This window comes from Rhinoraja longicauda, chromosome 25 (genome assembly GCF_053455715.1).
Source record: "Rhinoraja longicauda isolate Sanriku21f chromosome 25, sRhiLon1.1, whole genome shotgun sequence".
Lineage (NCBI taxonomy): Eukaryota > Metazoa > Chordata > Chondrichthyes > Rajiformes > Arhynchobatidae > Rhinoraja > Rhinoraja longicauda.
Window position 1 is genome coordinate 33085485 of NC_135977.1, and position 27369 is coordinate 33112853.

At 45.7% G+C, this 27369-nt stretch overlaps 1 protein-coding gene across 1 annotated transcript; it reads right to left on the reverse strand.

The window, feature by feature from the left end:
- Window positions 1-1180: 1180 nt before the first annotated feature.
- On the reverse strand, window positions 1181-26677 carry LOC144605812 (heat shock protein beta-1). Its single transcript, XM_078421377.1, has 4 exons — window positions 26320-26677; window positions 5602-5665; window positions 1624-1811; window positions 1181-1472 (listed from the first exon to the last, which is right to left on the reverse strand). The coding sequence occupies exons 1-4, from the start codon at window positions 26675-26677 to the stop codon at window positions 1396-1398; spliced, it is 687 nt and encodes a 228-aa protein (XP_078277503.1). The 3' UTR covers window positions 1181-1395.
- Between the last annotated feature and the right edge of the window lie 692 nt (window positions 26678-27369).

Sequence of the window (27369 nt, forward strand, 5' to 3'; positions counted from 1 at the left end):
ACACTAAACTCCTCATGCAGTAAACATCTCTCCACGCTCAGCCAACTGGCCAACCGTCTTTCCCTCAGGACTCATGCTTAATATGCTTCGTAGAATCCCCACACTACATTGTTACTGCTGCATATCACAGCTTGCTCACACAGTGAGACAACCATGAAGGCAGCAGCATCCATCCACATGGCATATCACACACCACTCATCTCATACTGGTCCCACTTGAAGAACAGGATGGTGTTGAACCATAGGTGATAGTAGCTGACAGGAGATGAACAACAAGCCAACATGTCCTCAACACTGATGGAGGACACTCGTATTTCACTTGGGCTGCGGTATGAACATTGACTTCTCTAACTTCAAGTAACCCTTGCTTTCCCTCTCCGTCCATCCCTCCCCCTTCCCAGTTCTCCGACCAGTTTGACAGCCCCTGATTCCACGTTATCTTTGTTTGCTTCTCCCCAGCCTACATTTCCCTTGACCCTCATCTCTTTTGATGTCTCGTTTTCACACACTTTACCCTTCCTGGTCTCTGTGCCTCCCTCTCCCTTGTGTCTCAGTCTGAAGAAGGGCCTCAACCTGAAACGTCACCATTTCCTCCTGTCCTGTGCCGCTGAGTTACTCCAGCGTTTTGTGTCTGCCCATAGAGGAGATGGTGTTGCTATCAGAGGAGCCACCAGTATGGTTGGTGACGTTCTCCTGATCCCACATTCCCCCACAAGTTGCAAGTGGTACACTCATCCAATTCCTCCTTGCATTATTCCAGCCCAGCCCTGAATCATAGCCTTTCTCCAAGAGCTTTCCATTTAAAGTCACCAAATCCTCTTTATTTTTAACCCACAGCTAATTGGAAGTAGTTGATGCTCCCTTTAAGACCACAAGCACAAGCATCATTTCATTGTCAAGTGTGTCAGGGACTTCCTCTGCAATACTTTCTGTCAAAGTAAGCATCTCGTGCAGTTCCTCAGCTCTACGAGGGCTTTGTAAATGATCCCCATTGACTTGAATACCGTCACAGAATCGGTGCAAAACAATAAGTGAAGTCAAACTTTTCACTCCATTTTCATCCTTTATTTATCGGAGCAAAATATTATATGTGTAGGAAAGAACTGCAGATGCTGTCTTAAATCGAAGGTAGACACAAAATGCTGGAGTCACTCAGCGGGACAGGCAGCATCTCTGGAGAGAAGGAATGGGTGACGTTTCGGGTCGAGACCCTTCTTGCCTGTCCTGCTGAGTTACTACAGCATTTTGTGTCTACCTGCAACATATTCTACATTTGATATCTGATATAGATCAACTCTTTTTGCTTAACTCTACATTAATCTCGACTGTCTTTTCACTGATTTTAGCGACATTATCGTTTGCATAAAGTAATGCATAGGAGTTTCATTTGAAAGGTTATTTAACTAGTGGATGTATGTGGTTCTTCCTTATTTTCTTGATCTTCAAGAGCCACCTTAGCGTCCTGCACCTTCCCTACCCCCAGCCCCCTCGCTGGCTCTTTGGTCCCTCTGTCTGGTTCTTCCACTGTCCCTTCTTGCTCTTTCTTTTCCGCGCCCTCGTCCTTTGCTCTTCCCTCTTCGCCCTCTTTCTCCCTCTCTTGTTCCATCTCATTCTCCTGGATCCGCATCTTCGGCACTTCCTTCTCCTCCACTGGCTCTTTCTCTTCCACTTTCTTCTCTTCTTCAGAGGGCTTCTCAGTTTGAACGGGAATCACGAGCTCCACGGACGTGCAGAGAGGGGCTTCCACCACGAGCATCCCGTTGGAGGTCAGGGTTGAGCTCACGGACCTGGCAGCCACGGCGGGCGGAAGTCTGGCACCACGTTTGTGTGGAAAGAAAGTAAGAAGAATCAGGATGAATTCAGTTCATGGAAAACCAAGCCATTGTGATCTGCAAGCAGGAAACATGATGCTCCCAACATCTGGATGGATTTTGTTCCTCTTTTTTATTTTTATTTTATAAATATATTTGATATTAATTCAGTCAAATATTGATTCTAATCAACTGCATTATCTGGTGCTTCTACGGGCGATAATTATATTCCATTGTTAATGATATCGATCACACAAACACCCACACAAACACCCACACACACACACACACACACACACACACAGACACACACACACACACACACACACACCCCACACACCCCACACACACACAGACACACACACACACACACAGACACACACACACACACCCCACACACCCCACACACACACACACACACACACACACAGACACACACACACACAGACACACACACACACACACACAGACACACACACACACACACCCCACACACCCCACACACACACAGACACACACACACACACACTCTCACACACACACAAACACACACACACACACATACACACACACACACACACACACACACACACACACACACACACACACAGATACACACACACGCAGACAGATAAATATCCACACACAGATACACACACACACACAGATACGCACACACACAGATACACACACAAACACGCACGCACACACACACAGATACACATACACACACATACACACACAGATACACATAAACACACAGATACATACACACACACACAGATACACACACACACACACACACACAAACACACACACACATACACACACATACAGATGCACACACACAGATACACACACACACACACAGATACACACACAAACACGCACACACACACACACACAAACACACACACACACACAGATACACATACACACGCGCACACACACACACACACACACAGATACACATAAACACACAGATGCATACACGCACACAAACACAGATACACATTCATACACACACACAGATATTCACACACAGATTCATACACAGATACACATACACACACACAGATTCGCACACATACAGATACACAAACTCGCGCACACACACACACAAACACACGCACACACCGATACACATACATACACACACAGATTCACACACACAGGTTCACACACACATACACAGATACACACACACGCACACACACACACACACACACACAGATGCACATACACACAGATTCACACACACAGATACACACACAGATTCACACACACACACAGATACACAGATTCATACACACACACGCACACGCACACACATACAGATTCATATACACACACACAAACAGATACACATTCACACACACACACAGACACACACACAGATACACACACACACACACACACACACACACACACACACACACACACAGCTACACACACACAGATTCACACACACACACACACACGGATACACATAGATACCCACACAGATTCACACACACATACACACACACACACACACACACACACACACACACACACACACACACACACACACACACACACACACACACACACACACACACACACACACACACACACACACACACACACACACAAGTGTGAGTGCTTTAACTTGTATTTGCCACTGGGTTCTCACAACTTGCTTGAATTGTGCCTAATCGTGCTGCCTGTCGGAGGGAGGGGTGGGAGGGGTGAGAGGGGGTGGGAGGGGTGGTCGGGTTGGAGTTGGTGACCAGAGAGTGGGTGCCTGTGATCCCCACTCCCCTGCCACATGCTCCGTGCACTCTGTACCTGGCCCCTCAGCCTCAGGCCTGTCAGACTGGTGCGGGATACATTCACCCAAAAGGAAGAGGAGAAGAGGCATCAAGTAGGTCACTTCATTTTCTAGCTTTTAACTTTATATTGGGATTTTAACATATTTCAACATATTTTATTTTAATGTTAAATTCAGGTGGATAGCTTTTAAATGTTTCTGACAATCAAAGATATTGAAAAGCAGGTGGAATGTCTTTATTAGCACTCAGCTGTCAAAGGCCGTGAGGATGCTATGGATTCACATGTGGCTTAGGGAGCAGTCTGCCTCAGGGATGGGAGGCGATCAGCTCCAACAAGCCTCCACACCCCAGGGAAGGCATGGGAAGGTTTCACCACACTGTGGCAGCTTCCCGCTGGAGTTCTGTGGAGGCAATGATTCCAAGCAAATGAAACTATCTCCCCTGAATTAAATGAGCTGCCATTCTGTGCACTAAAAATTGATTTCCCTTTTGCTCTAAGCACAGGGTAGCTAATTTCTCAAGCGGACAGCGGTAGAGTTGCTGCCTTACAGCGAATGCAGCACCAGAGACCCGGGTTCCATCCCGACTACGGGTGCTGTCTGTGCAGAGTTTGTACGTTTTCCCCGTGACCAGCGTGGGTTTTTCTCAGAGATCTTCAGTTTCCTCCTACACTCACAAGTTTGTAGGTTAAGTGGCTTGGTAAATGTAAACATTGTCCCTAGTGTGTGTAGGATGGTGATAGTGTGCGGGGATCGCTGGTCGGCGCGGACCCGGTGGGCCGAAGGGCCTGTTTCCGCGCTGTATCTCTAAACTAAACTAAACCCAGGGTAGCTAATTTCTCAAGAAGGTGTGATCCTGGTCCTGGACTTATTGTTATTCTACTCCTCATCCTCTCTGCTCTGCCTCAGTGCTCTCCTTTACAGAAAGTTAGGATCATACATATTCATGACACAGAAGGAGCCCTGTTCAGTTCATTCCAACTCAAAGGAGCTGTCCAGACCAATCCCACTTCACGTGTCTTGTGGATTATGGCACAACTGATGCCTAACCAAGTACTTATTAACTGTAAGAAGTGGCCAGGAGACTAGTCTCACCCTGGCCACTCCCTCTTCTCCCCTCTCCCATCGGGCAAGAGGCATAGAAGCAGTGGTGTGGTGCTGGAGCTCATCAGAGAGCCACTCCGTCACCTCTGTGAAAAAACCCCCAAAATAAACAGCGGGGAATTTTAACCAGCGGGGAATTTAACCGCGGCCGCTCTGGCAACAGTGACAGCTCCGGCACCTAAACAATTAGCACCACAACACTGCATAGAAGTGTGAAAACGCACAGCTCCAGATTCAGGGACGATGTCTTCCCAGCTGTTATCGATCAGGCAACTGAATCATCCTACCACAACCAGAGAGCAGTGCAGAGCAGCTTGGAACCTCTTTGATGCCCCTCGGACTATCCTTAATTGGGCGTTACTTGCTTTACCTTGCACGAAAGGTTATTCCTTTATCATGTATCTGTTCACTGTGGATGGCTCGATTGTAATCATGTATTGTCTTTCCGCTGACTGGTTAGTACGCAGCAAAAGCTTTTCACTGTACCTCGGTACACGTGACAATAAACTCAACTGAACTGAACTGTAATTCTGGGACAGTTTGGGTCGTGAGTTCCACACCCCACGATTCTTCCCCTTTTCACCTCCTACTCACTCTACTCTTCATCGTCCTACTCAGTGAATCTCAAACAATTACACATGAGCTGATGTACACACGGCCTTCTGTCTGCTTCTCACACCATCCTATCACTATGTTTTGTTTACTATTTGCCTGTAAGATGTAAAATGTTACTCTGCCAAGAATTATTTATTGGCTCTTACAATTGTTTCTATTTCCAGATTTCTGGGTTACATTTGGTTCCAATAACCGTCTTATTAAACATCACATGCAAGTTGGGAATGAAGACAGCAGTTTGACTGTAAACAAACTCACCTGTACCTCCTGGTGAAACATCTTGAAATAAACCCATGTTGATCTTCCCGTTCGCTGTGACTCCCTTGAAACAAAATAATTTTGATCAATGAATTTGTTATTGATCACACCATGAGAAAGACAGGATGATCAAAGTAAACAAACTGCCCAGTTACATATCAGAGGACTTTGTTACTCTTATGTATTCGGGGAGTGTGGTCAACTGAATACTGGGACATATCTCATGGCTCAACAGCAGTACTAATCCTGACATTAGTCTGTGTTTCCCCTTAGAGGCCCCAGCATGACTCTAAACCAATGGACATAGAGTGACATAGAGTGATAGAGTGGATGTGGAGAGGATGTTTCCACTTGTGGGAGAGTCTAGGACTAGAGGTCATAGCCTCTGAATTGAAGAATGTTCCTTTAGGAAGGAGATGAGGAGGAACTTCTTTAGTCAGAGGGTGGTGAATCTGTGGAATTATTTGCCACAGAAGGTTGTGGAGGCCAAGTCAATGGATATTTTCAAGTCAGAGAGAGATAGATTCTTGATTAGTCCGGGTGTCAGGGGTTATGGGGAGAAGGCAGGAGAATGGGGTAGGAGGGAGAGAAAGATCAGCCATGATTGAATGGCAGAGTAGACTCGATGGGCCGAATGGCCTAATTCTGCTCCTATCACTTATGACCATATGACCTTATATATTCTCCCTTCCACTGCTGCTTATATGTTTCTCCATGGGTTCCTAGAGGCTGCACAATTTCCTGCTGTTTTCTAGATCTACGGCTGGAAAATTGACACAGATGCCAATGTCAGTCCACACGTGAGCCAAGCACAGCAGACACCACTCAAATGAATGGGACAAATCAGTTGCTAGGAAAATCAAGTGGACCTATTATGAAGCGCAGGCTCAGCGATCATTCCACTGAACACCTCCGCTCAGTCCGCCTAAACCTACCTGATCTCCCAGTTGCTCAACACTTTAACTCACCCTCCCATTCCCAATCTGACCTTTCTGTCCTGGGCCTCCTCCGTTGACAAAGTGAGGTCCAGCACAAATTGGAGAAACAGCGCCTCATATTTCCCTTGGGCAGTTTACAGCCCAGCGGTATGAACATTGACTTCTCTAACCCTCAAGTAGCCCTTGCTTTCCCTCTCTCTCCATCCCCTCCCCCTTCCCAGTTCTCCCATCAGTCTTACTGTCTCCGACTACATTCTATCTCTGTCCCGCCCACTCCCCTGAAATCAGTCTGAGGAAGGGTCTCGACCCAAAACGTCACCCATTGCTTCTCTCCAGAGATGCTGCCTGTCCCGCTGAGTTACTCCGGCATTTTGATTTAAACCAGAATCTGCTGTTCTCTCTGACAGACTTTTTATTATTTGTTTAAGAGAGTTTCAACGTGTTTTTATCGACTTGTAGTGGGCAGGAACATTTTATAGGATGTCAAATGTAAAAAAAAGGTTTTAACATTTTGTTAATTATTAAATGTGAATACCAAAGACATTCAACACCACTGACTGTGGGGAGAGGAACCAATCAGTTCCTCACATCAATGACATTCGTTATAAAGGGTTCTACATCTGAATTATTAACTCCTGTTTTGCTGATATTGCACAAATATTGCCTGACTTGTTGAGTGGAATTTTCTGGTTTTATTTCAGATTTCCAGCATCACCAGTTTTAGTTTAGTTTAGTTTAGTTTAGTTTAGTTTAGTTTAGTTTAGTTTAGAGATACAGCGCGGAAACAGGCCCTTTGGCCCACCGAGACCAATGATCCACACACACTCGAGGGACAATGTACATTTATACCATACCAATTAGCCTACAAACCTGTACATAGAAACATAGAAAATAGGTCCAGGTGGAGGCCATTTGGCCCTTCGAGCCAGCACCGCCATTCATTGTGATCATGGCTCATCATCTAGAATCAGTAACCTGTGCCTGCCCTCTCCCCATATCCCTCGATTCCACTAGCCCCTAGAGCTCTATCCACGTCTTTGGAGTATAGGAGGAAACTAGATTCTCACTTGGAGAGACGTGTAGTTAATCTTTTAACCGCAGCATCACCGCTTCTTCCTGCTCCCTCCTCTCTTCATCGAGGTAACAGAGTTTGGACAAGTCATATGGAGCTAATGTACAGAAATTCTCACTACCACTCTATGAGGCAGTTAACCATATAACCATATAACAATTACAGCACGGAAACAGGCCAGTTTGGCCCTTCTAGTCCATGCCGAACACTTTCTCTGACCTAGTCTCATCTACCTGCACTCAGACCATAACCCTCCAATCCCCTCCTATCCAAATACCTATCTAATTTACTCTTAAATAATAAAATCGAGCCAGCCTCCACCATTTCGACCGGAAGCCCATTCCATACAGCCACCACCATCTGAGTAAAGAAGTTACCCCTCATGTTACCCCTAAACTTTTGTCCCTTAATTCTGAAGTTATGTCCCCTTGTTTGAATCTTCCCCACTCTCAAAGGGAAAAGCTTACCCACGTCAACTCTGTCCGTCCCTCTTAAAATTTAAAAAACCTCTATCAAGTCCCCCTTTAACCTTCTGCACTCCAAAGAATAAAGACCTAACCTGTTCAATCTCTCTCTGTAGCTTAAGTGCTGAAACCCAGGCAACATTCTAGTAAATCTCCTCTGTACTCTCTCTATTTTGTTGACATCCTTCCTATAATTTGGCGACCAGAACTGCACACCATATTCCAGATTCGGCCTCACCAATGCCTTGTACAATTTTAACATTACGTCCTAACTTCTATATTCGATGCTCTGATTTATAAAGGCAAGCATACCAAACGCCTTCTTCACCACCCTATCCACATGAGATTCCACCTTCAGGGAACAATGCACAGTTATTCCCAGATCCCTCTGTTCCACTGCATTCCTCAATTCCCTACCATTTACCCTGTACGTCCTATTTTGATTTGTCCTACCAAAATGCAGCACCTCACACTTATCAGCATTAAACTCCATCTGCCATCTTTCAGCCCACCCTTCCAAAAGGCCCAAGTCTCTCTGTAGACTTTGAAAATCTACTTCATTATTAACTACACCACCTATCTTAGTATCATCTGCATACTTACTAATCCAATTTGCCACACCATCATCCAGATCATTGATGTAAATGACAAACAACAGCGGACCCAACACAGATCCTTGAGGTACTCCACTAGACACTGGCCTCCAACCTGACATACAGTTGTCAACCATTACCCTCTGGTATCTCCCATTCAGCCATTGTTTAATCCATCTTGGAACTTCACTATTAATACCCAACGATTTAACCTTCTTAATCAACCTTCCATGTGGAACTTTGTCAAATGCCTTACTGAAGTCCATATAGACAATATCCACAGCCTTGCCCTCATCAATTTCCCTGGTAACCTCTTCAAAACCTCTTCAAGAAGATTAGTCAAACATGACCTTCCAGGCACAAATCCATGTTGACTGTTCCTAATCAGGCCTTGTTTATCCATATGTTTATATATATTGTCCCTAAGTATCTTTTCCATTAATCTTCCCACCACAGACGTCAAACTAACAGGTCTATAATTGCTAGGTTTACTTTTAGAACCTTTTTTAAACAAGGGCACAACATGCGCAATGCGCCAATCTTCCGGCACCATCCCCGTTTCTAATGACGTTTGAAATATTTCCGTCATAGCCCCTGCTATTTCTGCACTAACTTCCCTCAATGTCTTAGGGAATATCCTGTCAGGACCTGGAGACTTATCCACTTTTATATTTTTTTAAAGTGTCCGTACCTCCTCTTCTTTGATCCTCATGGTTTCCATCACTACTCTACTTGTTTCGCTTACCTCGCATAATTCAATATCCTTCTCCTTGGTGAATACCGAAGAAAAGAAATTGTTTAATATCTCCCCCATTTCTTCCGGCTCAGCACATAGCTGTCCACTCTGACTCTCTAATGGACCAATTTTTGTAATGGATCTGTCAAGATCATGGTCAAACAGCTGGAAGCCTGGACCACTCTTCTAGAGACAGCTTTGTTTCCTTGTCAAGGAAGCAGCAAATACCAGCCGTCGCATACAGCATAAAATCCTTCAAAATTTCCGCCACCTCCAACGGGATCCCACTACTAGCCACATCTTCCCATCTTCACCCCTTTCTGTTTTCCGCAGAGACCGTTCCCTCCGCAACTCCCTGGTCCACTCGTCCCTTCCCACCCAAACCACCCCCTCCCAAGGTACTTTTCCCTGCATCCGGGAGATGCAACACCTGTCCCTTTACCTCCCCCCTCGACTCCATCCAAGGACCCAAACAGTCATTCCAGGTGAGGCAGAGATTCACCTGCACCTCCTCCAACCTCATCTACTGCATCCGCTGGTCCAGGTGTCAACTTCTCAACATCGGCGAGACCAAGTGCAGGCTCGGTGATCGTTTTGCTGGACTCCTTGATGGACTTGATGATCGGTGATCATTTTGATGGACACCTCCGCTCAGTCCATCTTAACCTATCTGATCTCCCGGTGGCTCAGCACGTCAACTCCCCCTCCCGTTCCCAATCTGACCTTTCTGTCCTGGGCCTCCGCCGTTGTCAGAGTGAGGCCCAGCGCAAATTGGTGGAACAGCGCCTCATATTTTGCTTGGGCAGCTTACACCCCAGCAGTATGAACATTGACTTCTCTAACTTCAGATGGTCCCTGCTTTCCCTCTCTATCCCCTCCCCTTCCCAGTTTTCCCACTAGTATTCCTGTCTCTGACTACATTCTATCTTTGTCCCGCCCCCTCCCCTGACATCAGTCTGAAGAAGGGTCTCGACCCGAAACGTCACCCATTCCTTCTCTCCCGAGATGCTGCCTGACCCGCTGAGTTACTCCAGCATTTTGTGTCTACCTTGGTTCCATGTCAGTTGGGAAATGGAAAATGTAAGTAATTATATATTTTAAATGGAAGTTAAAGATGCTGGCTAAACATATGAGACCTCAGGATAGTTGCGAAGACCCATCCCCATCTAGTTCCGTTGTGTTCTTCAGGCAATGGTATCTGCCCACCTTACTGACTTAGACTATATGTGACTCAAGACCCACAACTGTGGTTGACTCTTATCTCCCTCCACATTTCAGGGCCAGTTCAGCATTTTGTATTTCTCACCTATCACATGAACTTCTAAGGAAACGTCAGCGTTCTGTGACGCTAATTCTGATGCTCGCTTCACACATACTCCCTCACCTGGTGATCCTTTTACTCATTACCTATGTTTCTTTCAGATATCCAGCATCTGAGGTACTTTGCCTTTTTGGTTCATGACATGGTGGTAGTGAATGTATTCTATGCACAATTCTCCAAGAACTTCACCGGCACATGATTGTGTTGCATCTAGCATTTTAGCTGTGTTTGGCCCCTCGGATCCTTACCTGTCCAAATATTTTTTATATGATGTTATTATCTGCCTCTAACTACTTCCTCTGGCATTTGATTTACAATCCATTTTATCTCATTCTTTTAGCAATTTCTTATTTGAGATGCTATTCAATGTTGAATAATTTTACAGTTGCGTAATGAAAATAGATCTAAACAAAACAGGTTCCCACTGAGGAATAAATGTAACAGGCACAGAGTGCTGCCTTACAGAGCTTACAGCACCAGAGACCTGGGTTCGATTCTGACTACGGGTGCTGTCTGTACGGAGTTTGTACGTTCTCACATGGGTTTTATCCGAGATCTTCGGTTTCATCCCACACTCCAAAGACACATAGGTTTGTAGGTTAATTGGCTTGGTATACATGTAAAATTGTCCCCAGTGTGTGTAGGATAGCATTAATGTGAGGGGATCACTGGTAAGTGCGGACTTGGTGGGCCGAAGGGCCTGTTTCCGCATTGTATCTCTAAACTAAACTAAACTAAACTAAACTAAACTAAACTCTTATTGCACCTTTTAGAAAAGCAGCCACTCTTGTGAGGAGCAAAGTTGCCTCCAGTTGTTGCCCCAACACTGAACACACATGATCTGTGAGATTTGGGCAACAAGATTGAGATCTGTATATTGGGAGGGTCAAGTGGATGGATATAAAAGATAAAAGACAATGGATATATAATAGCAACACATGTTGATCTTACACCCAAAACAGCGAAGACACAGTTGATGAAGATCCATTCCAAAACCAGCAACCCTATCCTCATGCACAGCACTGTCTTAGAGGAGGTAGAGACATTCACATACCTAGGTAGTGTTGTGGACACCACCGGAGGGGCAGATGCAGACTTAAAAAGCAGAATCAGTAAGGCTAGGGTGGTGTTTAACATGCTCAGGAAGATCTGGAGCTCAAAACACATCTCAATCAACACCAAAATACGGACCTTTAACTCAAATGTGAAGCAGGTGATGCTCTATGGATCAGAGACATGGAAAACAACAAAACATACAACAAACAGGCTGCAAACATTCATTAACACCTGCCTCAGGGGAATACTAAACATCTGGAGGAGAGACAAAGTAAGCAATGTGGACCTGTGGAAAAGAACAGGCCAGGACCCCACTGACTTACAAATTCGAATGAGAAAATGGAGTTGGATTGGACACGCCCTCAGAAAACCTGCCACAAACATCACCCGGCAAGCCCTGAAATGGAACCCCCAAGGAAAAAGGAAAAGAGGTCGCCCATGAAACGGCTGGAGAAGAGGTGTCCAGGCAGAAATGTCTGGGAGTGGCTCAACTGGGGAAATCTTGAAAGAACCGCCAACAACCGGGTGAGGTGGAGGACATTTGTCAATGGCCTATGCTCCCTAGAGGACCCAAAGGCTTAAGAAGTAGATGTTGATCAGATATGCCCACGTACCATGATGTATTCAGTCATTTAATTACAGGGAAATTAGTGCAGATGTGGAGGTATGGTCATACCAGGATCTTCACAACATAAAGATAGACACAAAATGCTGGAGTAACTCAGCGGGTCAAGCAGCACCTCTGGAGAGAAGAAATAGGTGCTGTTTCGGGTCGAGACCCTTCTTCACAAAAGCATGAGCCATCTGAGCCTTGCAGACTAATGTTTGTATATTTAGGTGCATCGGCAGCACTGTTATTTAATGTCTTTTATACGGAAAACATCACAAGGTATAAACAGAAACAAATAGCTACTCAACCAAAATAATCCACAGGGAATGCTGGTGATACTCGGCAAATGTTAGACGCATCCGGGAAATGGAAACAGCTAACATTTCAGATCAATGACCAAGAAACAAAAGTGAAAAAATCATTTAAGTTGCAGATTGTGGGAGGAGTGGAGAGGACAAATCTTGACACAGAGACTCACAAAATGCCAAATGGTAATGTTTCTGTTTAAAATAGCACACTGAAATGTCACACAAACAACGATGGTTGGTAACATTAAATAACTCACGGAAAATCTCCAATTGTCCTGGTACTAGCACCATCTAGTGCCTTTAGTATGGTATGATTGGGCACATCAGTCAGAGCTTTGCATTGTTGTGCAAACTCGAGGTACAATGTACCTGCCATACCAAGTGCACTTGAGCCTGATCGGTTAACCTATCGACCATGGGAGCCAGAGACTGGCTCTAGCAGAGTCAGGAACCCAGGCACAGCCAGAGTCAGGAAGCCAGCCACAGCCAGAGACAGGAAGCCAGCTTAGAGTCAGGAAGCCAGGCACAGCCAGAGTCAGGGAGCCAGTGACAGCCAGAGTCAGGAAGCCAGTGACAGCCAGAGTCAGGAAGCCAGGCACAGCCAGAGTCAGGAAGCCAGTGACAGCCAGAGTCAGGAAGCCAGCGACAGTTTACAATGGATAGTGCCCCTGGGTTAGCTGAAGAAATGCTATATTGGATTACCTTTAATAAAATGTTGTTGCAGTTGTTTAAAATTGATTTTACAATATTTTGTTTTTATTAAGCATTGCCGATAACTTTTTTTAATCCAAAAGGGATCAGGTAACATTGTCCAAATCGATGAACCATTGTCTTGTGTGTTTTGGCTCAAACTGGAAGAAAAAGCAGGCGTGACTACTTTCTGTGATGAGCCTCATTCGTGGCTAGGGTTGCCAACTGTCCCGCATTAACCTGGACATCCTGTATTTTGGGCTAAATTGGTTTGTCCCGTACTTGTCCCGCTGTAGGCCCCGAAAATGTAGGCCCTGAAACTGTAGGCCCCGACACTGTAGGTCCCGAAACTGTAGCCCTGAAACTGTAGGCCCTGACACTGTAGGCCCCGACACTGTAGGCCCCGACGCTGTAGGCCCCGACGCTGTAGGCCCCGACGCTGTAGGCCCCGACGCTGTAGGCCCCGACGCTGTAGGTCCCGATGCTGTAGGCCCCGACGCTGTAGGTCCCGATGCTGTAGGCCCCGACGCTGTAGGCCCCGACACTGTTTTTGTCTTAATTGTAGTTGTGATGTCGTGTTTTTGTGTTTGTGTACTATGTGTGTATGTGGGGGGGGAGGGGGGGAACAGTAAAATTGTTGATGTGGCCCTTCCGAACGGAGACTCGACCTTTGTTTTCTGGGTGTTGTCTCCGTTCCTGCTGCGGCCTACCATCGGCCCAACTCCTGGAGCTGGCGGCCTCCAGGGCTCTGGTTCGCAGAGCCCGCGGACCGGACTCGCCATCAGCGGAGCCGGCCGTCCTTGGAGGCTGCGGGAGCGGCTGCGACTCGCCTTAGGCTCGGGCCGCGTGGATGCCGACATCGGGAGCTCCGGCAGCGGCAGCGTGTTCGCCCGCCCCGGATCGCGGGGCTTGGGTCGGCCCACCGCGGACATTTCACCGTCCGGCACGGCCTGAAATAGGCCGCGGGATTTTTCTTTGCTCGGCGGGGGCTTCAATGTCGGGAGCCACGACCGCCCCGATGTGCAGCAGCAGCGGCAGCAACAGCGTGTTCGCGGGGTTTGGATCGCGGGGTTTGGGTCGGCCCGCTGCGGACCTTTCACCGTCCGGTGTGGCCTGGAATGTGGCAACGACACCAGCCTGACCGCGGGAGAAGACGGCAGGGGAAGGGAAAAGACATTCTGGCCTTCCATCACAGTGAGGAGGTGACTGGAGGAGACTCACTGTGATGGATGTTTCCTTTTTTTGTGTGTTGGTTGGGGTTGTGTAATTTGCTTGTTTTATTGCTTTTATTATTGGACTGTGGATGACTAAATTTCGTCTAAAAAACTTGTTTTTTGGATGACAAATAAAGATATCTTGAATCTTGAATCTTGAATCTTGAATCTTGAATCTTGAACAAATTATAATAACTCCACCTATTCTGGGTGGACATATATTTGTGTACACCATTTCCAGTGCAGAGAACATCGCAGAAACACACTGGGCCAGAATAATCTCTGGCAGAGGATGCAGGATCTTTTGTTCTGTTGCCTGTAACATGACAATTTTGAGCATTTGAGTGTTTATTGATTTAAGCCCCGCTGTGTTTCAAGCATCCTGCCCAGGAGTCACTGGTGTTTACGTTGTGGTGAAGGTGTGAACATTCTGTGCCATGCAGCAGATCTGACATATTTCCATTTGTAATGTTAATGATCTGCTGTGTTGTGTTGAACAATCTTCCACTTTAGAGCTGATAATATTTCACTGCTTACAGCCACATCCTGCACCACTTTGATACAGGATTTAGTCAAGAATATCACCGCTTTAGGTTTTTTGTAATGTATATCAACCACGACATCTGTAAATACTATTAACTCTTTCCCACTATCATAATCTGACATGTTGACCTGTTGAAATCGGTTCAAAAATGATACATTGCAGGTTGCTTTTTTGCTGCCAAATCTGATTTTAGACAACAGACAATAGGTGCAGGAGGAGGTCATTCGGCCCTTCGAGCCAGCACCGCCATTTAATATGACCATGGCTGATCTTTCACAATCAATACCCCGTTCCTGCCTTCTCCCCATACCCCCTGACTCCGCTATCCTTAAGAGTTCTATCTAGCACTCCGCTATCCTTAAGAGCTCTATCTAGCTAAGGATTTCTTTCTCATGAGTGTTGACCTTGGTTTCTAAGTCAGCAGTGCCCTAAAAGGATTTTGGAACCTCAAAACTGAGCCAGAACAGGTCATTTTTAACAGCCAGTTGCCCAGCTCTGACATGTGAAAAAGGATTCCAGCATTGGAGAATCCAAAGCCCAGGGTAATTGCAAATCCCTAGCAGGTGGTGCAGAGAGGTTTACTTTAGAGAAACAGGCCCTTTCGGCCCACAGGGTCCGCGCCGACCAGCGATCCCCACACATTAACACTATCCTATACCCAATGGGAACATTTTTTACATTTACCAAGCCAATTTACCAAGCCAATTTCTACAAATTTTTACAAACCCGTACGTCTTTGGGAAGAAACCGAAGATCTCAGAGAAAATCCACACAGGTCACGGGGAGAACGTACAAACTCTGTACAGACACCACCCGTAGTCGGGATGGAACCCAGGTCTCTGGCACTGTGAGGCAGCAACTCTACCGCTGCGCCACCAAGATGGGGCCAAGTTGCTTGGTTGCTCTCGACATCTTGTCTGAATGAGGCAAGAAGCTGTCTCAATATGCACCTGTGGTCTGTTTATAGGTTCCCAAGTCATGTGTTAAAGAACAAACACATGGAACCATCAAGACCACCGGCTGGTGCCGTGAGAGGTGGCCTCGCCAACAGCCTGCCTTGTCCCTTTCTTCTTTGTTGTTTTTAGTCCGTTTTATTTTTATGTTTTAGTTGATCTTTAGTTTTCGTATTATGTGTGGGTGGAGCTTTGATCGCCCCGACCGCGGGAGCCTCGATCACCCACTGCGAGGCTTCGATCGCCAACTGCAGGAGCTCCGATCGCCCCAATCGCGGGAGCCTCGATCGCCCCGACCGCAGGAGAAAAGAAGGAAAGTGAGGAATGTGAGGTCGCCGAGAAAACAAGATGGCCGTGCTGCCTGCACTGGTGGGGACTCAGAGGGAGTGCATGAGTGCGGTGGTCTCGGTGTTTACGGGGACGTGGCTCCGTGTGGACATCCCGGAGTCTGGTGCGAGTGGGGACGGCTTTTTGACTGATCGAACGGACAGGGACTGCAGAGAGAGTGACAGCGGTCGATACAACTCTGGTCACATCACGGTGAAGGTGCGTGTGTGTGTGGCCCGGGCATTGGACTGATGGCTGTGGGTCTCTACTTATGCTGTGTGCCCTGGGGATTCTCTATGCTGGCTGTTTATGTTTAATTTTTATGTAATTTTGTGTCTTGTTGCTTTTTCTGGTGTGACTGTACGGCAAATCAAATTTCATTGTACCTTAGGGTACACGTGACAATAAAGGACTATTGAACTATTGAACCAATGGTTAAAACCAAGTGGTAGAGTTGTTGCCTTACAGTGCTTGCAGCGCCGGAGATCCAGGTTCGATCCCGACTACGGGCGCCGTCTGTACGGAGTTTGTACATTCTCCCCTTGACCACGTGGGTTTTCTCCGAGATCTTCGGTTTCCTCCCACACTCCAAAGATGTACAGGTTTGCAGGTTAATTGGCTTGGTATATGAGTAAAGAATTGTCCCTAGTGTGTGTAGGATAGTGTTAATGTGTGGGTCGGCACGGACCCGGTGGGCCAAAGAGTCTGTTTCTGCGCTGTATCTCTAAACTAAACTATACTAAATAGGAATCCAGCCCAGGATACAGTAGCTAACTGAAGACAGATGCAAATGCTGGAATCTTGAGCAAAAACAAACTGCTGGAGGAATGATGTCTGTATTAGTAAGTATTAGCTACAGGGAGAGGTTGAACAGACAGATCGCTTTCTCTGGATCGTCGGAGGTATTTAAATGTTCTCGTTATTTGATTTCATTCTTTTTGTCACAGTGTCAATTGCAATATTTAGGTGAATTAATTCAATGCCAGTATGGTTCCATCACACAATCAAATCTTGGAGTTGGGCATTGATGATGAAGACTGTTCAGCTTTATAGAGTGTTCAGCTTTATAAGCTGTTCAGCTTTGTAGAGTGCCTCCGAGGGATTCTTAGAGCAGCTTGTTCTGGAGCCTGCCAGAGAGAAGGCAATTCTGGATTTAGTTTTGTCCAATGAACCAGATTTAATAAGGGAACTCAAGGTAAAGGAACCGCTAGGAGGTAGTGACCATAATATGATTAGTTTTAATCTGCAATTTGAGAAGGAGAAGGTTAAATCGGAAGTGTCAGTGTTGCAGTTAAACAAAGGGGACTATGAAGACATGAGAGAGGAGCTGGCCAAGGTCGACTTGAAAAGGATCCTAGCAGGAATGACGGTGGAACAGCAATGGCAGGAATTTCTGGGCATAATCCGGAAGATGCAGAATCATTTCATTCTAAAGAGGAAGAAAGATTCTAAGGAGAGTAGGAGGCAACCGTGGCTGACAAGGGAAGTTAGGGATGGAATAAAACTAAAATAAAAGATGTATAACACAGCAAAGAGTAGCGGGAAGCCAGAGGATTGGGAAACTTTCAAAGGACATCAGGAGGTAACAAAACGGACAATACGGGCTGAAAAGATGAAGTACAAGGGGAAGCTGGCCAAGAATATAAAGAAGGACAGTAAAAACATTTTTAGGTATGTTAAGAGAAAAAGATTAGTAAAGACAAATGTGAGTCCCTTGAAGGCAGAAGCAGGTGAAATTATTATGGGTAACAAGGAAATGGCAGAAGAGTTGAACAAGTACTTCGGTTCTGTCCTCACTAAGGAAGACACAAACAATCTCCCAGATGTACTGGAGGACAGAGGATCTAGGGGGGTAGAGGAACTGGAAGAAATTTGTATTAGTCAAGAAATAGTATTGGGTAGACTAATGGGACTGAAGGATGTAAATCCCCAGGGCTTGAAGGTCTGCATCCCAAGGTACTCAAGGAGGTGGCTCTAGAAATTGTGGACAAATTGGTGATCATTTTCCAATGTTCAATAGATTCAGGATCAGTTCCTGTGGATTGGAGGATAGCTAATGTTATTCCACTTTTCAAGAAAGGAGCGAGAGAGAAAACAGGGAATTACAGACCAGTTAGCCTGACATCAGTGGTGGGGAACATGTTGGAGTCAATTATTAAAGAGGTAATAACGGTGCATTTTGATAGCAGTAAAATGATTGGTCCAAGTCAGCATGGATTTATGAAAGGGAAATCATGCTTGACTAATCTTCTGGAATTTTTTGAGGATGTGACAAGTAAAATGGATGAGGGAGAGCCAGTGGATATTGTGTATTTGCACTTTCAGAAAACCTTTGATAAGGTCCCACACAGGAGATTGGTGAGCAAAATTAGAGCACATGGTATTGGGGGTAGGGTATTGACATGGATAGAGAATTGGTTGGCAGACAGAAAGCAAAGAGTAGGAATAAACGGATCCTTTTCAGAATGGCAGGCAGTGGCGAATGGAGTGCCGCAAGGCTCGGTGCTGGGGCAGGAACTATTTACAATATATATTAATGATTTGGATGATGGAATTAGAAGAAACACTAGCAAGTTTGCAGATGACACAAAGCTGGGTGGCAGTGTGAACTGTGAAGAGGATGTTTGGAGGTTGCAGGGTGACTTGGACAGGATGAGTGAGTGGGCAGATGCGTGGCAGATGAAGTATAATATAGATAAATGTGAGGTTATCCACTTTGGTGGCAAAAACAAGGAAGCAGATTATTATCTCAATGGAGTTAGGTTAGGTAAGGGGGAGGTGCAGCGAGACCTGGGTGTCCTTGTACACCAGTCAGTGAAAGTAAGGGTGCAGGTACAGCAGGCAGTGAAGAAAGCTAGTGGCATGTTGGCCTTCATATAGAGAGGATTTGAGTATAGGAATAAAGAGGTCCATCTGCAGTTTTATAGGGCCCTGGTGAGACCACATCTAGAGTATTGTGTGCAGTTTTGGTCTCCTAATTTGAGGATGGACGTCCTTGCTATTGAGGCAGTGCAGCGTAGGTTCACGAGGTTAATCTCTGGGATGGCGGGACTGTAATATAAGGAAAGATTGGAAAGACTGGGCTTGTATTCACTGGAGTTTAAAAGGATGAGAGGGGATCTTATAGAGACGTATAAAATTAAGAAAGGATTGGACAAGCTAGAAGCTGGAAAAATGTTCCCAATTTTGGGGAGTCCAGAGCAGGGACCACAGTCTAAGAATAAAGGGGAGGCCATTTAAAACTGAGATTAGAAAAAACTTTTTCGCCCAGAGAGTTGTGAATCTGTGGAATTCTCTGCCACAGAGGGCAGTGGAGGCCAAATCACTGGATGAATTTAAAAGAGAGTTAGATAGAGCTCTAGGGGCTAGTGGAATCAAGGGATATGGGGAGAAGGCAGGCACGGGTTACTGATTGTGGATGATCAGCCATGATCACAATGAATGGTGGTGCTGGCTCGAAGGGCCAAAGGACCTCCTCCTGCACCTATTTTCTATGTTTCTATGTTTATCTTGCATCAGCCGCCTTGAGAAGCCACTGCTTTTTTTAAACGCAGTTCCTTGAAATTGAAGATGACTTGTTTGTACAGGATCGTACGGATACTGAGATGAGATTGGGATCCACAAACTCTGTCACAGGTGGAGTAGGAGGATGGTGTTTATGATTGGCCTCCACGTTCCCCAGGAAAGACCCTAAATGTTTAGTGCTTCACTGAATGTTGCTCAACCATTTTGACCGGTCTTGGGTGAGGGATTCCGATGAGCGGATGAGAATGTCCAGTTTCTCGGGGGGGATTCTGGGAATACCCTTTCCTTCTGCTCTCCTAAGAATCCTTTGCATTGACTGAGCTTGGTGTGGGAAACGTCTTGCAAGAGTATCACGTCAGGTATGTGAACAAGGTGGCCTACCCTTTGAGGTTGGTCAGCCATGATCCGAACCACAAAACTGAGAGCGTTGACTTCAGAGAGGATGCTGACATCAGTTCATCTGTTTTGCAGGTGGGTTTGGGGGATTTTACGTTTTCAACCATTGGTGTCTTTTATCTTGTGTTGATATCTAAACCGTGACTCCAAACTGTACAGAAAAGCTGCAAGCTTGATGCTTGATTCCCGTGAGTTGGTGGGAACGCTCCAGTTTTTGGGGGAGATTCTGAGAATTACCTTGGGGCTTTTCATCTGCCCTCCTAGGAAATTCTTGTGTTGACTGAACTCGGAGTAGGAGGTGTTGTTCTTCAAACACCACTTTCCTGCCAAAGAGTGTCACGAACATGATAGACTACGATGAATTTCAACATTGTTTTATCTCCACAGAGATGTGGCACCTAAAATATGGAAAGTAATTCCACATTGTCTGGGGTTTCATTGTGGAACTTGGTTTAGATTTAGTTTAGAGATACAGCGTGGAAACATGCCCTTTCGGCCCACCGGGTCCGCACCGACCAGCGATCCCCACACATTAACACTATCCTATACCCACTAAGGACAATTTTGTACATTTACCAAGCCAATTAATCAACATACCTGTACGTCTTTGGAGTGTGGGAGGAAACCGAAGATCTTGGAGAAAACCCACGCAGGTCACGGGGAGAACGTACAAACTCCGTACAGACAGCGCCCTTAGTCGGGATGGAACTCGGGTCTCCGGCGCTGGATTCGCTGTAAGACAGCAACTCTACCGCTGCGCCACCGTGCCATGGTTATGGGCAGTGGTGTTGAATGGTGTTTGCTATCTGGTTGTTTAGTGTAAGGTCCATCGTCTTCCACACAAAACATTGATGATATTTCAGTATTCCGTTTCCAAGTATCTGGCTTCCAAAGGAGAGCCCGGCGAGGAGGGGGCGATGTGAGGGACGGGGGCGGGGGGGGGGGGGGGGGGGGGGTAGGACAAAGGAGAGCCCGGCGTGGGGGAGGGGGGGACAAAGGAAAGCTAACGGCATGTTGGCCTTTATGACAAGAGGAGTTGAGTATAGGAGCAAAGAGGTCCTTCTGCAGTTGTACAGGGCCCTAGTGAGACCGCACCTGGAGTACTGTGTGCAGTTTTGGTCTCCAAATTTGAGGAAGGATATTCTTGCTAATGAGGGCGTGCAGCGTAGGTTTACTAGGTTAATTCCCGGAATGGCGGGATTATCATATGTTGAAAGACTGGAGCGACTAGGCTTGTATACACTGGAATTTAGAAGGATGAAAGGGGATCTTATTGAAACATCTAAGATTATTAAGGGGTTGGACACGTTAGAGGCAGGAAACATGTTCCCAATGTTGGGGGAGTCCAGAACCAGGGGCCACAGTTTAAGAATAAGGGGCAGGCCATTTAGAACGGAGATGAGAAAAAACTTTTTCAGTCATAGAGTTGTAAATCTGTCTCAGAAGGCAGTGGAGGCCAATTCTCTGAATGCTTTCAAGAAAGAGCTAAGTAGAGCTCTTAAAGATAGCAGAGTCTGGGGAGAAGGCAGGAACGGGATACTGATTGAGAATGATCAGCCATGATCACATTGAATGGCGGTGCTGGCTCGAAGGGCCGAATGGCCTCCTCTTGCACCAATTGTCTATTGTCTATTGTCTATTGAAATTTTAACAGCTCCTCATTTGTCTGAAAAAGAGTCCTGACCCGAGACGTCACCTATCCATGCTCTCCAGGGATGTTGTCTAATTCGCTGAGTTACTCCAACACTTTGTTCCTCGTTTGTCCTGTCGGTTAACATGTAGGTTGTGAGCTGCAGTATCACAGAGAGGTAGACTGATGAGATGGTTGGTGCTGCCATGCCTCGTCCCAGTCATGGGAACCAGTCCGCAGGTGAATCCACTGCTTAGTAGGTTGCTTTGCATGCCACCTCTTCCATCTTCCGATTCTTGGTTAAATGTTTCAGTGATTTACACGTGTATATTGCTCCAAGTACATTATAAGCCAGTGGTATGAATATTGATTTATCTTACTTCAAGTAACCCTTGCTTTCCCTCGCCCTCTCTCTGGTCTTGACCTGAAACATCACCCATTTCTTCTCTCAAGAGATGCTGCCTGTTACTCCAACATTTTGTGTCTATTGTTGGTGTAAACCAGCATCTACAGTCCTTCCTACATATTTGCTATAAAGTATTTACAACAGTCTTGATGTCTTGAAACACACCATGTGAGTGCAGATTTCCTTCCATCCAAGGTATTTATTCACAAAATGCTGGAGTAACTCAGCAGGTCAGGCAGCATCTCGGGAGAGAAGGAATGGGTGACGTTTCGGGTCGAGACCCTTCTTCAGTCTGAAGAAGGGTCTCGACCCGAAACGTCACCTATTCCTTCTCTCCCGAGATGCTGCCTGACCTGCTGAGTTACTCCAGCATTTTGTGAATAAATACCTTCGATTTGTACCAGCATCTGCAGTTATCTTCTAATATTTCCTTCCATCCATCCATTTGTACAGACTCCCCCACACCCCACAGTTTAGATTTATATAATATTCTGAATTTATCATTCCTTCATTATTTTATTTTGTGCATTTCTGCATTCACCTATTACCTTTCGGCTAATTTGTCCAAAAATCTTCATTTCATGTTCATAAGTGATAGGAGCAGAATTAGGCCATTTGGCCCATCAAGTCTACTCTGCCATTCAATCATGGTTGATCTACCTATCGCTCAAAACCCATTCTCCTGCCTTCTCCCCATAGCCCTTGGCACCCGTACTAATCAAAAATCTATCTCTGCCTTAAAAAATATTAATTGACGGCCTCCACAGCCTTCTGTGACAATGAATTTCACAGATTTACCACCCTCTAACTAAATAAATTCCTCCTCATCTACTTCCTAAAGGAACGTCTTTTAATTCTGAGAGTACGACCTCTGGTCCTAGACTCTCCCACTGGTGGAAACATCCTCTCCACATCCACTCTTTCCAGAGATCCTACTTAATACTACCTTCCCCACTTACACCTAATTGCTATTGAGGGCGTGCAGCGTAGGTTTACTAGGTTAATTCCCGGAATGGCGGGACTGTCCTATGTTGAAAGACTAGAGCGGCTAGGCTTGTATACACTGGAATTTAGAAGGATGAGAGGAGATCTTATCGAAACGTATAAGATTATTAAGGGGTTGGACACGTTAGAGGCAGGAAACATGTTCCCAATGTTGGGGAAGTCCAGAACCAGGGGCCAAAGTTTAAGAATAAGGGGTCGGCCATTTAGAACTGAGATGAGGAAAAACTTTTTCAGTCAGAGAGTTGTGAATCTGTGGAATTCTCTGCCTCAGAAGGCAGTGGAGGCCAATTCCCTGAATGCATTCGAGAGAGAGCTAGATAGAGCTCTTAAGGATAGCGGAGTCAGGGGGTATGGGGAGAAGGCAGAAACGGGGTACTGATTGAGAATGATCAGCCATGATCACATTGAATGGCGGTGCTGGCTTGAAGGGCCGAATGGCCTCCTCCTGCACCTATTGTCTATTGTCTATTGATATTTGAAGCTATGATTTTCATGTAAAAGAAATAGCTAGTAATCGTTTATGTGTTCTTCGTTTTAACACGGGTGTTAAACTGGAGCTAACATGTGTGTGAAAATACCACACACACACACACACAAACACACACACACAAGTGGTGCATGGTGACTGTGCAGGAACTGCAGTGGCTGTGATTCTGCCCATGTCAGCCTGGTTGGGGGTTCTTGTCTGCCCTGCTCATTGAGCTGGAGCCTGTCCCTGGAGCTCAGTAAAGATAATAAACGTGAAGTAACCCCGGCATTCCCTCTCTCTCCATCCCTCCCCCACCCAAGTTGCACCAGCTTCTCGTTGTCACCTAGCAAACAGCTGACAATGGCCTGTTTCCTTTATCATCGATACTTTTTTGCATATCTTTCATTCATTGTTCTTTATCTCTCCACATCATTGTCTATATCTCTCATTTCCCCTTTTCCCTAACTAGTCTGAAGAAGGGTCTTGACTGGAAACGTCACCCATTCCTTCTCCCCAGAGATGCTGCCTGGCCCGCTGAGTTACTCCAGCATTTTGTGTCCATCTCCTGTGAAGTCTGACTAATTCAGTTAAATATATTTGAACAAAGGAGGGGCTGACATATTAATCACCTGTAATAAGAAGCCTATTTGTAGTTAAATAGAGACAAGCTTAAGAAAAGAACTGTGATTTCTACAGAAATAACTTTTCTTTGATTATCGTGGACAGAAATTGTAGGCATAATTTTTCAGAACAGTAAATGCTGTTTATGAAGGAACTGCAGATATAGGTTTACTCCAGTATTTTGTGTCAATCTTCAAGTCATTTTGGTCCTTTGTCAGCATTCCTTTTAATTTCAATTTCATTCTTACTGTACAGTGGAAACACAATTTGGGCAACATTGGTGCATTATTTTGATATTCTTTGAGTGATATTAAATACACTTGGCTTTAAACTAACTCTAATTGTGCACATGTATCAGGGATGGCTTGAAGTGTAGGAAACAAAACTGCAGACTGGTTTAAGTCGAAGGTAGACACAAAATACTGGAGTAACTCAACGGGTCAGACAGCATATCATATCATATCATATATCTACAGCCGGAAACAGGCCTTTTCGGCCCTCCAAGTCCGTGCCGCCCAGTGATCCCCGTACATTAACACTATCCTACACCCACTAGGGACAATTTTTACATTTACCCAGCCAATTAACCTACATACCTGTACGTCTTTGGAGCATCTCTGGAGAGAAGGAATAGGTAACGTTTCGGATCAAGACCCTCTGAAGAAGGGTCTTCACACGAAACGTCACCTATTCCTTTTCTCTAGTGGTGCTGTCATACCCGTTGAATTACTCCAGCTTTTTGTGTCTATCTTCAAAGTTCAATGCTTGCAGAAGACAATGGGAGAAAAGGAAAGGAGAAATAAGTACGGTAGTAATCTTATTGAAATATACAACATTCATTCAGGCTTGAGAGGGTAGATGTAAGGGATGATATCAGCTTATTATCCCATGGTATGAATAGTGATCACAGCCTCAAAATAAGGGGTCCCCCTTTTAGGACAGAGTAGAAACCTCCTCACTCACAGGGTCTTGAATCTTTGGCGTTCTCTCCCCATGAGGTAGCGGGTGCTCAATTATTCAGCGTATTTAAGAAAGATAGTGATTTATTTTTAAAATATAATATAAATTAAGATATTTAGTTTAGTTTAGTTTAGATTTACAGTGCGGAAACAGACACTTCAGCCCACCGGGTCCGCACCGACCAGCGATCCCCGCACATTAACACTATCCTACACACACCAGGGACAAGTTTTCATTTATACTAACCCAATAAACCTGCAAACCTCTACGTCTTTGGAGTGTGGGAGGAAACCGAAGATCTCGGAGAAAACCTACGCGGTCAAGGGGAGAACGTACAAACTCCGCACAGACAGCGCCCGTAGTCGGGATGGAACCCGGGTCACTGGCGCTGTGAGCGCTGTAAGGCAGCAATTCTAACGCTGCACCACCGTGACCGCCCTGTGCAACGAGATTTGTGGAATAAAATGGAGGGAAGTGATGCTGAGGTAAAAAATCAGCGATGATCCTACTGAATAGACACTTGGAGCTGAATGGACAACTACTTCTTTTATTTCTTAGATTCTTGCAAACTATATCTATTGTCATTTTACCATTTTCTGCAATAAAACATGCATTTAAGTGCTAAAAAAATTCTATCAAGAGAGTCATCAAATAAAATCTCATATTGAACTGCACAGCAGGTGAAATATGTGGTGGTAAATGTTGATCTAAATAGGTAACTTTAAGATTGTAATTGTGGTGTAAGAGTAGATGTGAGAAGCAGGAGTTTAGAGGGAGTTTCAGAGCTTGGAGTGGAAGCCAGTACCAATTGAGGGGAGATCAAAGTGGCACAAGGAGGTGGATAATATTATCAAGGTGATACAACCGGTCACTGGCATACCTGAAATCTCCAAATAACCTTCTTGGGTCTTCACTTGGAGCTCGTCGGGGGTGAAGTGTTTCACATCAAGGCTGATCTTCCAGCAGCTCAACTTGCCCCGAGGCGCGGACGTTCCGCGGGCAAGCGGCTGGGGTAGAGATGATGGGCTGTGGCCGAGCGTGGCATTGTCAGCTGGGCCTGAGCATAACGTCCCTGACCTTCTCGCACTAGGCCGATTCTCCATCCACTCCATCCAGTCCCACAGTGGCTGCTCGGGATAAAGAGGGAGCCCAACGCCCAGATCAAGCAGGCAGCTTGGAGGGTGACCGCTCCACAAGGGATCCCAGTAGCTGCCGCGAAAGAAATGTGACAGCGACATTTTCTCAGGTCAGGGTTGAAGAGATACCTTCAAGTTGTGCTGAAATAAAACCCTCAAATCAGCTTAAGATGAAGCAAAGATAGGCACAAAATGCTGGAGTAACTCAGCGGGACAGGCAGCGTCTCTGGAGATTAGGAACGGGTGGCGTTTCAGGTCGAGACCCTTCTTCAGACTACTGCCTGTGCTCCGATATGACTGCATGCGACAGTATTTATACAGCAACTCAGCACCCACACCATAACTTCATCACTGATAAATGTTCTTCCAGCTTGTCATAGAGAACAAAGTTAGAACATTCTGGGAATCAACGCTTTGCCGCCAAATTCCAAACACATCAGGAGTTATATAAAGGGACTTGACAAAGAGAAACTCATCATTTTATTTATAGACCACATTCCGGAGCAAGGATGGCATAGATCTGTCAAGCTAATGTTACAATTGTAACGAGAATATTTCTTCAAACCTCTTCTGGAAACACCAACCTTGTCAATCTCTCAATGTGTTCTTATTTTATTATAGGGTCCTAGAGTCATACAGCGTGGAAAAATAAGCCCTTCAGCCTAACTTGCCCATGCTGGCCAACATGCCCCATCTACACCAGTCCCACCTGCCTGCATTTGGCCCATATCCTTCCTATCCATGTACCTGCTCAAATGTTTCCTGACTACCTGTCTCAACTACCTCATCTGGCC